The sequence below is a fragment of the Leucopleurus acutus genome, assembly GCF_964270905.1.
Source record: "Leucopleurus acutus genome assembly, chromosome: 7".
Taxonomy (NCBI): Eukaryota; Metazoa; Chordata; class Mammalia; order Artiodactyla; family Delphinidae; genus Leucopleurus; species Leucopleurus acutus.
Window position 1 is genome coordinate 66,470,760 of NC_139150.1, and position 13,093 is coordinate 66,483,852.

The 13,093-nt window shown below is 33.2% G+C and overlaps 1 protein-coding gene across 1 annotated transcript in view; it reads left to right on the forward strand.

The window, feature by feature from the left end:
* Nucleotides 1-13,093, forward strand: part of CNTLN (centlein) — a 327,580-nt gene that overhangs the window by 276,609 nt on the left and 37,878 nt on the right. The window contains exons 20-23 of the mRNA XM_082843600.1: nt 1,126-1,223; nt 2,806-2,932; nt 4,544-4,681; nt 5,272-5,457. Of these exons, the coding sequence (XP_082699726.1) occupies nt 1,126-1,223; nt 2,806-2,932; nt 4,544-4,681; nt 5,272-5,457 (549 nt within the window). The remainder of the gene's footprint in view (nt 1-1,125; nt 1,224-2,805; nt 2,933-4,543; nt 4,682-5,271; nt 5,458-13,093) is intronic.

A 13,093-nucleotide genomic window follows, 5' to 3' on the forward strand; every position in this document is an offset into this window, starting at 1 on the left:
TTTAACAAATGAATTAATGTATGTCAATGCTGTCTTACAGGTAGAAAAACCAAAATATCAAATCACTAAATAATATCTCAGAGTACATGTTTTCTTGGAACTTGAGTCAAAATTGAAAGTTAGGTGTCCCTAACACTCTGGCTCCTAGGCCACGCAGACAACAAATACCACAAAGGTGTTCTGCTTTGAAAAACTAATAATTATGTATAAATACTTTAATAATTAATATTGTTTATAAGTTCAAGTAAGGAAGTATTCAGTATTCATAAGTTTCTTTATCAGTTATCTTTTACTATCTAACATTATCCTAAAATGTAGCAGCTTAAAACACCAGCAATTTATTATTTCTTATGATCCAGTGGGTTCACTAGGTAGGTCTTTTGCTGCTGTCTGCTGGGTCCCCTCATATGACTGCATTCTTCTAAACCAAGGATTTACCTGAGCTGGAAGTTCCAAGAGAGCCTCACTCAAAGGCTGGCAGTTGGTCTGCTGGCTGTCATCTGGGGTACCTCAGTACTCTCCCAAATGGCCTTTCCTCTATATTTGTTGGAAGGTGATCCCAGAGCAGCATTCCAAGAGGGCAAAGATGCAAGCTAGAAGGATTTAGGGCCTAGATCTGATATTTGCACAGTGTCATATGCCACATACTTTTGGTCAAAGCAAATCGCAGGCCAGGCCAGATTCAAAGGGTTGGGAGACGTATTACACCTCTTGATGGGAGGTGCAGCAAAGCTTTGTGACTATATTTAGTCTGTTACAGGTAATTAGTAAATCCAGAATTAGTTTTAAGTGATCTTACTAAACCATAAAAATAATTAATCACATACACATTTACATTTTACAAAATCCATATTTCCCGTAAATGTATTTTGGGTATATACTCTTTGCAGTTATTATGTGAGTGTGTTCCTCTATGATTTTGGCATGTTATATAAAAATTTTAGTGTGCCAATTTATTTCTGTTAGAAATACAAAATGAAGCATATTAAAATGTTTAGATGTTCATTTTAATTATAACCATAATTTTTGCAATTTTATTATCTTCATGAAAATGGCATTTATACTTATGCTGCTTTAGAACAAGATTGAAAGACATATTTGAATTTATGTGTATTTTTAATCTAGAATGCAACTAATGAACTCACTAAACAATCATCAAACTTGAAGTCTCTGAAATCTGAACTCCTAGCAAAAGAAGAACACATAAAGGAAATGCATGAAAAGTATGTGCTTTATATTTTTATCCATTGTATTTGGTGCCACCTAGTGGCGGCTAACTCTATTAAACATTGCACACCAAGAAACAATACCAACTTGTTTGCCTTTCTTAGTTCGTTTTTAAGCCTACACAAGATGAAAGTTTAAAGAATATTACAAATATCATGGTTTATGGCAAGATAGTTACTATTTTTTAATTAGAGTAAGAATGTTTAAAGTTAGATTTTCCATCTTAAACATATTTAATTCTGAATAAATATCAACTAATGGCTGAAAGACTATGAACAGAAAACTTTAGAATGTAGTAATTATTTGACTAAAAATATATGTATAGGTTGATCTTTATATTGGATTTAATGCCTAAGCTTATAAAGCGAAGGTTGAAAAAAAGTGGAAGTTTTGTTTGTGTTTAAAATAACTGGAGGGTTATGAAATATTATAATACTTTGTGTATTTATACTAAAAAGGAGTTTAAAATGTTCTATCTCACAGAATCAAAATTATTTCCTTTCTATATCTTTTATAGATATACTAGAGCTTAGAAGTTGTAACATGTTTAGAAAGAATTCTAATCATTCATAATTTGAGATACATGTACCTCATGTACATACATGTATACCACGTTATAAGTGAAGATCACTTAAAATCTTAACAGATAAAACTATTAGGCAAAAAGATTGGTTAATTTTTTTAAAAGACTATCTTGAAGCTTATTTATGGACTGAGTTAGTCTTGCTTACTGTTTACCAGTGAGGACTTTAGAGAAATATTCTTTGAATCCTGGCTTCTTTACCTGCTAGCTCTGGGACTCAATTTAATAGAATTAACTCATAAAGTTCTTAGAATTAAATGAGTTAGTACTTATAAGTGCTTTACTTATGTAAAGCACTTATAACAGTGACTGGCACATAGTAAACACTCAATAAATGTTAGCTGTTGTTCTTTTTATAGTAGTAATTGTAGTAGTTGTTACTGCATCTATCATTTTATACTTAGCGTTATCAATTTAAGCTAAACTGATATGTCAGTTCAATCTCATATGATATTAAATTAGAACTGATATGTCAGTTCAGTCTCATATGATATTAAATTTACATAGCTTTAAAGTGAAAAAGAAAAACTATTTTCTTCGGCTATTCTTTGAAATGTATAATAAATGTATAATATTATCAAATTTTATGTTTGTTTATTAGAGTATAGAATTCTTGCTTATCGGTGTTGTGATTTTTGATAATCTCTAAATATTGCTTTGTATTTTTCTTAGAATGCAAAAGTGGAACATAAATATAATAATTTTAAGTTTTCATAAATTTTATTAATTTGTCTCAGTTCTTTTTTAATGTATATATATATATAATACTGTAATTACCAAGTCACAACTGGATTATAGATTTTAATATTTTACTCAAATTATTAATAAAGCAATACTTTATGCCATGCAATTATTTTATTAACTTGCAGCTTCACTAATATCAGATAGCATTTAAAAGTTAACAGTAGGTATAACATTGGATAATATGTAAGATGTCATCACTGTTGAAGTATTTTCTATCACTCTTGATAAAGTGTCTTTTTTTCCCTTTCAAGGATGTCTCGAATGGAGAGAGATATAACCATGAAAAGACATTTGATAGAGGACTTGAAATTTCGACAGAAAGTAAATTTGGAAAGTAATGAGAGTATTAATGGAATGCTAGAAAATCTTGAAAAAAAGGTATCAATTTTTATGTTCACTGACACTGAAAAAATCACTTCCCCTTGTATTAACTTTAACTCAAATATTCAATCTTAATAAAAGGTATAGCAAATATTCATAAAATGTATGTGTATTGTTACATAATTACATCATTTGCTCTGAAGGTACATTATTTGTTTTAAAATTCAAGACTCCAAACAGTCACACATAATATAGTCATTCATTCTTTTTATATTTGTAAACATACCATGAGAAGATAATCAAGTTTAATTTTTTTAATCTTTAATATTTCTGGGACACATAATTCCATTTTATTCAGATTTTATTTTATTTAAAGCTATTATTTATAATGATAGAATTAAGCATATATTTTAAATGAAAAATATTATTGTCAATGACTATCAGTTCTTTAAAAAGTGTACTCACCACGGTTTTTTTTAAAGTGTACTTTTTCCTTATATACATTTAATTCAGTGTACTTAGGAAAAGAGTCATATTTAAAATAGTTGTATAATATCTGATCCCAAACTAGAAATCAATGATTTGCTGACTAAGAGATATTTTTTTGCTTAAAAATTTTTAAAGCTGCTATTTACACAAATCATAAAACAAATCATAAAGCAGCTTGTGCTTTGGCATTCACTAAATGTCATCCACTCCAGAGAGAGCGTTTCCCTTACTTTCCTTGTTGGAGATAAAAATGTAAGTAATGCTCAGATGGATTTAAGAGGGAAAATTTTACATGAGCAAGACACATGCATACAGATTTTCTTTTCTCTTTCTCCTCCACAGACCCACATGAATTATAATTACTTCGTAGAGGTTTCTTCAATGCTATTCTTAAAATTTTGCTCATTTTTTTTAACTTCAATAATCATTTAAGGTAGTCTTACAATGTTTGTGTAAGTAATCATTTATCTTTAATAGCTTTAAAGTGAAAAAGAAAAACTATTTTCTTTGGTTATTCTTTGAAATGTATAATAAATATGTTGTATTATTTAATTTTATCCTAAAAAGTACATGTTATACTTTTACTGGAGAATACAAATGAAAATTATCCATGACTTGGCTTATTTAAGAATCAAAACCAACCATCTGAGCTTCCCTGGTGGCGCAGTGGTTGAGAGTCCGCCTGCCGATGCAGGGGACACGGGTTCGTGTCCCGGTCCGGGAAGATCCCACATGCCGCGGAGCGGCTGGGCCCGTGAGCCATGGCCACTGAGCCTGTGCGTCCGGAGCCTGTGCTCCGCAACGGGAGAGGCCACAACAGTGAGAGGCCCGCGTACCGGAAAAAAAAAAAACAAAAAAACAACCATCTCCTACTTAAGGAAGTTTAGGTTAGTAATTAAAAGAAATATAGTTAAAATTAATTGTATATTATTAGATAGAAGGCTACACATACCAATATTCATGCTTTTTTGTGCAATTTTGGGGGTTTGCTATTGATTTCAGGATTGTTAGTCTCATTCACAGTATGAGTTCTACAGATCTTATACTTGAATTTGATATCATTTATGAGAAAATAAACTAGACTTATTCATGTATTCATTTGGTTTCCATTTGAAACAAACACAGTATGGAACTAGAATGCCTTTACCAATAATAATTACCTTCATGCTTTTATTGTAGGTGAAGACATTAACTGAAGAGTGTTCCAACAAGAAGGTATCAATCGATTCACTAAAGCAAAGACTTAGTGTCGCTGTAAAAGAGAAGTCACAGTATGAACAGATGTATCAGAGAACTAAAGAGGAGTTAGAAAAAAAGGTATGGTTTTAGGACATTTTAGCCTGGAGGTGGACTGTAACAATGTCTTTTTCATTTTTAAAGTTGTCCTTTTTTTCTCCCCAAAACTACTATGAGCTATTTAAATGTTTCAGATAACTGCAAAGAACATTTATATCTCTACATAAAACACTAAGAATTTGTTTACTATTAAAGGTAATGCTGTATTAGAGAGACAGATTTACTTATCTTGATAATTTCTAATAAATGAAAACTATTGTTAACTGGCATTTATATAAGTGGATATAAATTTTTAGGTCCACCTAAACTTATAAGCTAATTAAATACTTCCATTTGACATATGAAATCTTTCGGTCTAAAATGGCTTCCATGTTTTTAGTGATTTATAATTTTTAAAAAGCATAAACTCATTTTGATGATAAATATATGATAATGTGTGTGCAAGATATTCATTGAAAATAAACAAAAACAACCATCAATTCTACTCAAATAAAAATGAATACAAGATACAGAGAGAGTAATGAAACCCTTTCCTTATATGACATCTCTAACTAACATCCAAATCTGTTTAAGAAATATTTTTTTATTCTATGATTACTGGTCATTTGCAGGATCTCAAGCTTACTTTCCTCATATCAAAAATAAATGAGACTGAATCTGCTATGGCAGAAATTGAAACAGCAGCATCTAAGCATCTTCAAGGATTAGCAATGCAAAGTGAGCAGGCCCTAGAAGGTGCACAGAAGAAATTGCTGCTAGCCAATGAGAAAGTGGAAGAGTTCACCATATTTGTGAAGGTTTGAATTCTTTCTGCTTTACTAACTTGTACTTTACTTCAGGCAGAGTGGGCAGTGGCCTACTTCAGATGATTTGGGAAGTACGTTTAAGTTCCTTTCTGCTTTCCTAAACCACAAAGCATCTTCCCCTACTTGCCACACTGTTCAAATTTTCTCTATAACAGATTTGTTTTTATAGCTTGATTTTAAAAATGTCCACTCTATTATTATATTCTTTCCTTAATGTCAGTTTAGTTATGAAATTGTGGTAATCACATAATCAAGACGGGTGGGGTTTTTTTTTGTTTTTTTGATTATTTTTATTTTTGGCTGTGTTGGGTCTTCGTTGCTGTATGTGGGCTTTCTCTAGTTGCAGTGAGCGGGGGCTACTCTTCATTGCGTGTGCAGGCTTCTCATTGTGGTGTCTTCTCTTGTTGCGGAGCATGGTCTCCAGACGCTAGGGCTTCAGTAATTACGGCATGCGGGCTCAGTAGTTGTGGCACTCAGGCTCAGTAGTTGTGGCTCATGGGCTCTAGAGAGCAGGCTCAGTAGTTGTGGCGCACAGGCTTAGTTGCTCCGTGGCATGTGGGATCTTCCTGGACCAGGGCGCGAACCCATGTCCCTTGCATTGGCAGGCAGATTCTTAACCACTGCGCCGCCAGGGAAGTCCCAAGACAGATTTTAAGACAAAAGAATTGAGTCATTTTCATTCCACTCTCCTTTTAAAAATCATCAAAGCAAGAACAACCAGAAACTTGCTCCATGATAATTGAACTTAAGAGACATTGCACCCCAGCCCATGACCTATCAGACATGGAATGGATAGAGGAATGGTAAATGATCTAGCAGGACAAAAGGAAGACAAGCTGAAGTGTCTACAAAGGGTGTACCATCTGGAAATTATCTGACCACTGAAGACTCCCAGAACGGTTCTGGCCTTGGCTGCACAAGGAACCACCAAAGCCAAGGGTGGTGGGGGAGAGGAGAATACCAGGCTAAAATGGGTGTTTTGTTTGAAAGTCTTTATAAGGAATTTTTAGACCTCTGGCCTGTACTTCTGCCCCACATGGTCAGCCAGTATTCCTCCCTTAACTATTCTGGAAAAACTCAGGAGGAGCAGTTCTAGTTTCAGAGATATGAGGCACTGAGCGGGGGAACCTGGTGATCGCTCCACTCATTTCAATCCCACTGTGAGTTGTTTGCACCCCTGTTTAGTGCCTTTTATTCTGCCTCGTATTATAGTCAGCAAACGGATCTGTTTCCATTATATAAATTATGATGAGTTCCTTAAAGTCAAGAACCACGTTTTATTAATCTCTACCTCCACAGCATGTACCATAGTGACTTGCAAAGAGATGGCATGCAATAATGATCACTAACTAATCAAACTGAATTTCTCTTAGGAATATGAAATTTTAATAAAAGCCCTTTTGGCCTTTAAAAATAAGAATTAAGATAATTGGACTACTGTGGGAGGGTAAATCTTTACTTTCCCCCTTTTATCTCCTGAAGTTGCAATGTTCTCTTTTTTTCTAAACCAATCTTCGATGAGATTGAGTTCTTCCCGCTACTTGTTCCTTTGGCTGGCATATATTGTTAAAAACTTGCCTATCATAACAGTAGAAACTTATTTAAATATATAAATATTTTTAATTGATGGAATCTTTATAAAATTAAAGTTTAAATGTCCTTCTATGGAATAAAATAACATCAACACTTACTGTCTTCTTTCTCAAATAACCCTACTATTATTTGAACTACTCAACTAGACTTGCTGCATATATAATTATTATATATATAAATATGTTAGTGTTCTAAAAGCATTTACCCCCTTAGGTATTGATCTTATTTATAAGAATTAACATTCCTGGACTTATAAGTTGAATATAAGATGGCAAATAACTGGATCTTATGTGTAGTACCATTTTTTTTATTCCTCTAAAAATAACAGCTTACAACATTTTATGCCAGTGTTAATAGTACCCCATTTAGAACAAATCCCTTACTTCGTTTCTTTGGAAATCATAGATACCTTGGGAGTTTTCTCATTTAAAAAATATCTACAAAATGAATGGAATAAAACATTTTATCTCTTTCAATGAAGGTTTCAAATGGTATAAAGTCAGACCAATAATGCTTGCCTCAGAGGACTCTAAATGATTGCAGAGTATTAATTTAAATTTATTAATTTAATCATATTTCCTTTTCCAGATTTAAAATGTCATTCCTTCCAAATGCTTGTTGAATAGTCTCACTGTTTAACTTATGATAAGCACTCTCATTGAATATTGTCATTATTTTACTCATGATATAGAGCTATTTTTATTATGACTTTTAGCTTCATAAACCTTTGTTTTCTATGTTTTATATTCAGCTTAGAGTTGCATTTTTTGTACTGTTAGCCAATATATAAAATATGAAATGCATATTTATAAGATTTACTCAAATGCTAGTTATGGTTTTTCCTAAAGTATTCCTTGAACGTGTCCTGTTTAAAAAAGAATTGATAACCAGAAGTTTTTAAAATAGAAAAATGAATTTTATGATTAGATATCTGATTATTATAGACTTGTTGAAGTTTCATGACCTTTATGATAATGTAATGGGTGTACTTCTTCACATAGTTTGGCAAAAATTATCTTTTAAAAAACAAACTTCTTACTATTCATGTCCAAGGATATGAATAGTATTTAATGATATAGTGAATGTCTCATCTCTAGTTGTTCGAGAGTAACATACTAATCCTTCATGTATTTCACCAACAATGATATAGAGTATAGATGTCCTAGTAGATAAATTCAGGATTGCCATGGTTTCATGACTTTTTAATTTGAGTAACATATTAAAGGTCCTATAGTAGAGAATGATAGCAGATATGGATACAATATTTTTAGTACTCTTTCAGAAATTTTCCATGTTGTTTCAGTTTGGTATTTAGATTGCTTGCATTAGAATCAACAGATTCTATTACATTTAAATAAAATTCATAATTCCGGGCATTATTGAATCAAAATCTTGGTTGGGGTGAGACCCAATAATCTGCATATAACATCTAGGTGATATTATGCATTAATACTGTTTTGAAAACATTTTTTTTTAAAGCCCAACATTGCTTTTATGGATTGAATCTATATAACAAAATATTTATCAGTTTGGTATTTAATAGCACCTTTTACCACTCATGACTTCTAATGGTAATTTGACATTTGTTTTACTTAACTTTGTTTTAGGGTCCATATGTATTTGATAATGGTACCACTTCTACTGCTTAATCCATTTCTCTAATAAAGGGCCACAAGCAAACTAATGCCCAAACCAGAAACATTGGCAAAGACTGGATATTTGGGTCTGAAGAAGGAGATTACTGTCATCCTTCTCTTCCTCACACGTATAGCCCACCCTAGGACTGGGCAGAAATGCTCAGGAGCTGCCATCTTCAGTGACATACCATCAGTGACATCCTAAACACTACTGCATTACAGCTCAGCTTTCACCTTTTTAAAAATTTAAGACCTTCCATAATTTGACCCTATTCTGTTTAGAATCTAATTTTTTTTCCCACTACTCTCCAAATTTCACCCAGATTGTGTTCAGTCTTGCCTTTCCTCAAGTTTTCCTTCTTCCTTCACATATCTTTCTCTCTTTGCTCTTCGCTCTAAACCCTTCCGATTTAGCTCAGGGCCTTCCTCTTTCCTGAATCATTTCTTTAACTCTGTGGTTAAGGGGAAAGGGCCCTACTCTGCCAGCTTCTGGTTCTGTTATCTCAGGCAAGTAACTTAATCCTCTGTGTCTCTGTTTCCCCATCTATAGAATTAGTGTAAAGATGGGACATACCTAAAGTGAGGATTTAAATAAGTTAACATAGATAAAGCTCAAACATTGCCCAATATGCTCAGTGTTATCTGAGTGTCAGCTAGTAGTATGCCTATCATTTATCTCCTGAATAATTATTGTATATACCATATAAATTAACACATAACTGCAAACTGTCATAGTTTTCTTTTTGTTTCAAGTAGATTATTATAGTCAACTTGAAGTTAGGGTATTGTCATTTTTACCCGAAGTACTGGCACATAATAGGGCTCACTAAATTCTTGAAGAATTGATTTTACATCTGCTTTAAGAATGGTACAGGACACATAATCACTGCTCAGATTGAAACCTCTGTGAAGGCAAGAGCTATGCACATTGCTTAACAAGCATAGTTAAAGAATGTGCATAGTTCCTACATGGAACATTATGATCACCAGGACTCATTCTGTGCAGAGCTTATTAGGGTATCAAGTTCACAAAAGTATTTAATAAATATTATTAGTAGTATTAATAGTAATAATGTTTGTTTTGACCATGTTATGGAATCTGTGTTCCCTTTACTCTTTTCATTTATGCATAGGGCACAACCAGATTATAGAAGAGGAGTGGCCATCTGTTCTAGATCTAGTCTTGAATATGGAATTTTGCCCTGGAGTAAAATCAAGTGCTTTGAGCATCTGGGCTGGATATATGTGGCAGAGCTCAGGCTTTAAATTCTCCTAATAACTGAATAAAACACACAAGGGAAATTTCTAGAAGTATTTGCTCAGTTTGATTGAACCCTGATATAGCCTTGTTAATGTGCTTGTATGTGAGAGTCATATGCTCAATTCCATCTTCTCGATAGCTTTTGTTAGCTGATAAATAAATACAAGCCAAAGAACAACATTCAGCCGGAAGCTTAAATCATTTAATTATCAATATGTACTTGCTTAGTAAGATTTAGTATGATGATTTGGGCATGTAAATTTCTTGCTTCTTTAGTGAGAACATTTGTAGAGCATTATAATTTTATTTTTAATAGGTACAGTTGTTAATGCTTTGGTACTGATCTACTCTATTATGATTTTTTTCAATTTTTTCCAACTTTATTGAGATATGACATATAACAATGTATAAGATTAAGCTATACAATATGGTGACTTGATACATGTATATATTATGAAATGTTTACTACAATAAGGGTAGTTAACACATCTTTAACCTCACATAATTACCATTTTATTGTTATTGTTATGGTGAGGACATTTAAAATCTACTCTCATAGCAAATTCCAAGTATACAACACAGTATTGTTAACTATAGTTACTATGCTGTACTTTAGATCCCTGGAACTTGTTCTTATAACTGGAAGTTTGTACCATTTGACCAACATCCCATTTCCCCCACCCCTCAGCCCCTATCTTTTTCTGTCTGACTTATTTCTCTTAGTATAATACTCTCAGGGTCCATCCATGTTGTCACAGATGGCAGGATTTCCTTCTTTTTCATGGCTGAGTAATATTCCTCTGTGTGTGTGTGTGTGTGTGTGTGTGTGTGTGTATCCACAGATACACACACACACACACACGCCACGTTTTCCTTATCCATTAATCCATTGATGGACACTTAAGTTGCTTCCATGTCTTGACTAGTGCAACTAATGCTGCACTGACCATGGGAATGCATGTCTCTTTGAGATCCTGTTTCATTTCCTTTGGATATGTACTCAGAAGTGGGATTGCTGGTAGTTCTATTTTTAATTTTTTTGAGGGACCTCTATACTGTTTTCCATAGTGGTTGTACCAATTTACATTCCCACCAATGGTACATAATGGTTCCCTTTTCTCCACATCCTCGTTAGCATTTGTTGTCTCTTGTCTGTTGGATAATAGCCATTCCAACAGGTGTGAGGTGATATCTTGTGGTTTTGATTTGCGTTTCTCTGATGATTAGTGAGGTTGAGCACCTTTTCGTTAACTTGTTGGCCATTTGTATGTGTTCTTTGGAAAAATGTCTGTTGAGGTCCTTTGTCCATTTTTAAATTGGATTATTTGGGTCTTTGTTATTAAGTTATATGAGTTGTATATAATTTGAAGTCAGGAAATGTGATACCTCCAGCTTTGTTCTTTCTCAAGATTGCTTTGGCTATTCAGTCTTTTGTAGTTTCATACAAATTTGGGTTTTTTTTCTTATTTCTGTGAAAAATGCCATTGGAACTTTGATAGAGGTTGCAGTGAATCTCTAGGTGGCTTTGGGTAGAATGGACATTTGAACAATATTCACTCTTTTAATCAGGATATCATTCCATTTATTTGTGTCTTCTTTAGTTTCTTTCATCAGTGTCTTGTAGTTTTTGGTGTATAGATCTTTCACTTCCTTGGTTAAATTTATTCCTAAAATTTTATTGTGTTGGGTGCCACTATAAGTGGGATTGTTTTATTTCTTTTTTACATGTTTAATTCTTAGTGTATAGAAGCACAACTAATTAATTTTTGTCTGTTGATTTTGTATCCTGCAACTTTACTGAATTTGTTGATTAATTCTAACAGCTTTTTGATGGAGTCCTTAGGACTTTCTTTATAAAAGATCATGTCATGAGCAAACAGAGACAATTTTATTTCTTTCTTTCTGATTTGGATGCCTTCTATTTCTTTTTACTGCCTAATTGCTCTAGCTAGGACTTCCAGTACTGTGTTGAATAGGAGTGGTGAGAGTGGGCACTTTTCTCTTGTTCCTGATCTTAGAGGGAAAGGTTTCAGCCTTTCACTGTTGAGTGTGAGGATAGCTTGGGCTTGTATTATATGGCCTTTGTTATGTTCCAGTATGTTCCTTCTATACCCAGTTTGTAGAGAGTTTTATCATGAAAGGATGTTAAATTTTGTCCAATGCCCTTTCTGCATTTATTGAGATGATCATATGATTTTTATCCTTCATTCTTTTAATGTAGTGTATCACATTTATTGATTTGTGTATGTTGACTCATTCTTGCATTCCAGGAATAAATCCCACTTCTCACCATGGTGTATGATCCTTTTAATGTGTTGTTGAATTCAGTTTGCTAGTATTTTGTTCAGAGGTTTTGCATCTATATTCATCAGGGGCATTGGCCTATAGTTTTCTTTTCTTGTAGTGTCCTTATCCGGCTTTGGTATCAGGTTAATGCTCACCTCATAAAATGAGTTTGAAAGTGTTCTCTCCTTTTACATTTTTTGGAAGAGTTTGAGAAGGATTGACTTTAATTTTTCTTTGTTTGGTAGAATTCACCAGTGAAGCCATCAAGTCATAGGCTTTTCTTTGTTGGAAGGTGTTTGATTGCTGATTCAGTCTTCTTACTCATTATTAATCTGTTGAGATTTTCTGTTACTTCATGATTCAGTCTTGGTAGGTTGTATGTTTTAGGAATTTATCCGTTTCTTCTAGGTTGTCCAATTTGTTGACATATAATAGTTCATACTCTCCTCTTACGATCCTTTGTATTTCTGTAGTATCAGATGTAATATCTTCTCTTTCATTTCTAATTTTATTGAGGCCTCTCTTCTTTTTCTTGGTAAATCTAGATAAAAGTTTATCCATTTTGTTTATCTCTTTAAAAAACTAGCTCTTAGTTTCACTAATCTTTTGCATTGTCTTTTATGTCTCAATTTATTTATTTCCACTCTTCTCTTTGTTATTTCCTCCCTTCTACTACCTTTGAGTTTAGTTTGTTCTTTTTGTAGTTCCTTGAGGTGTAAAGTTAGATTATTTTTTTGAGATTTTTTTTTTTTTTTTTTTGCTTAATGTAGGGTTCCACAGGGCAAGAAGAGACCAGTGACAGGAGTTGGGTGTTGGCGTGCAGGTGCTCAGGTGGCGGGGCTAGCTGCAG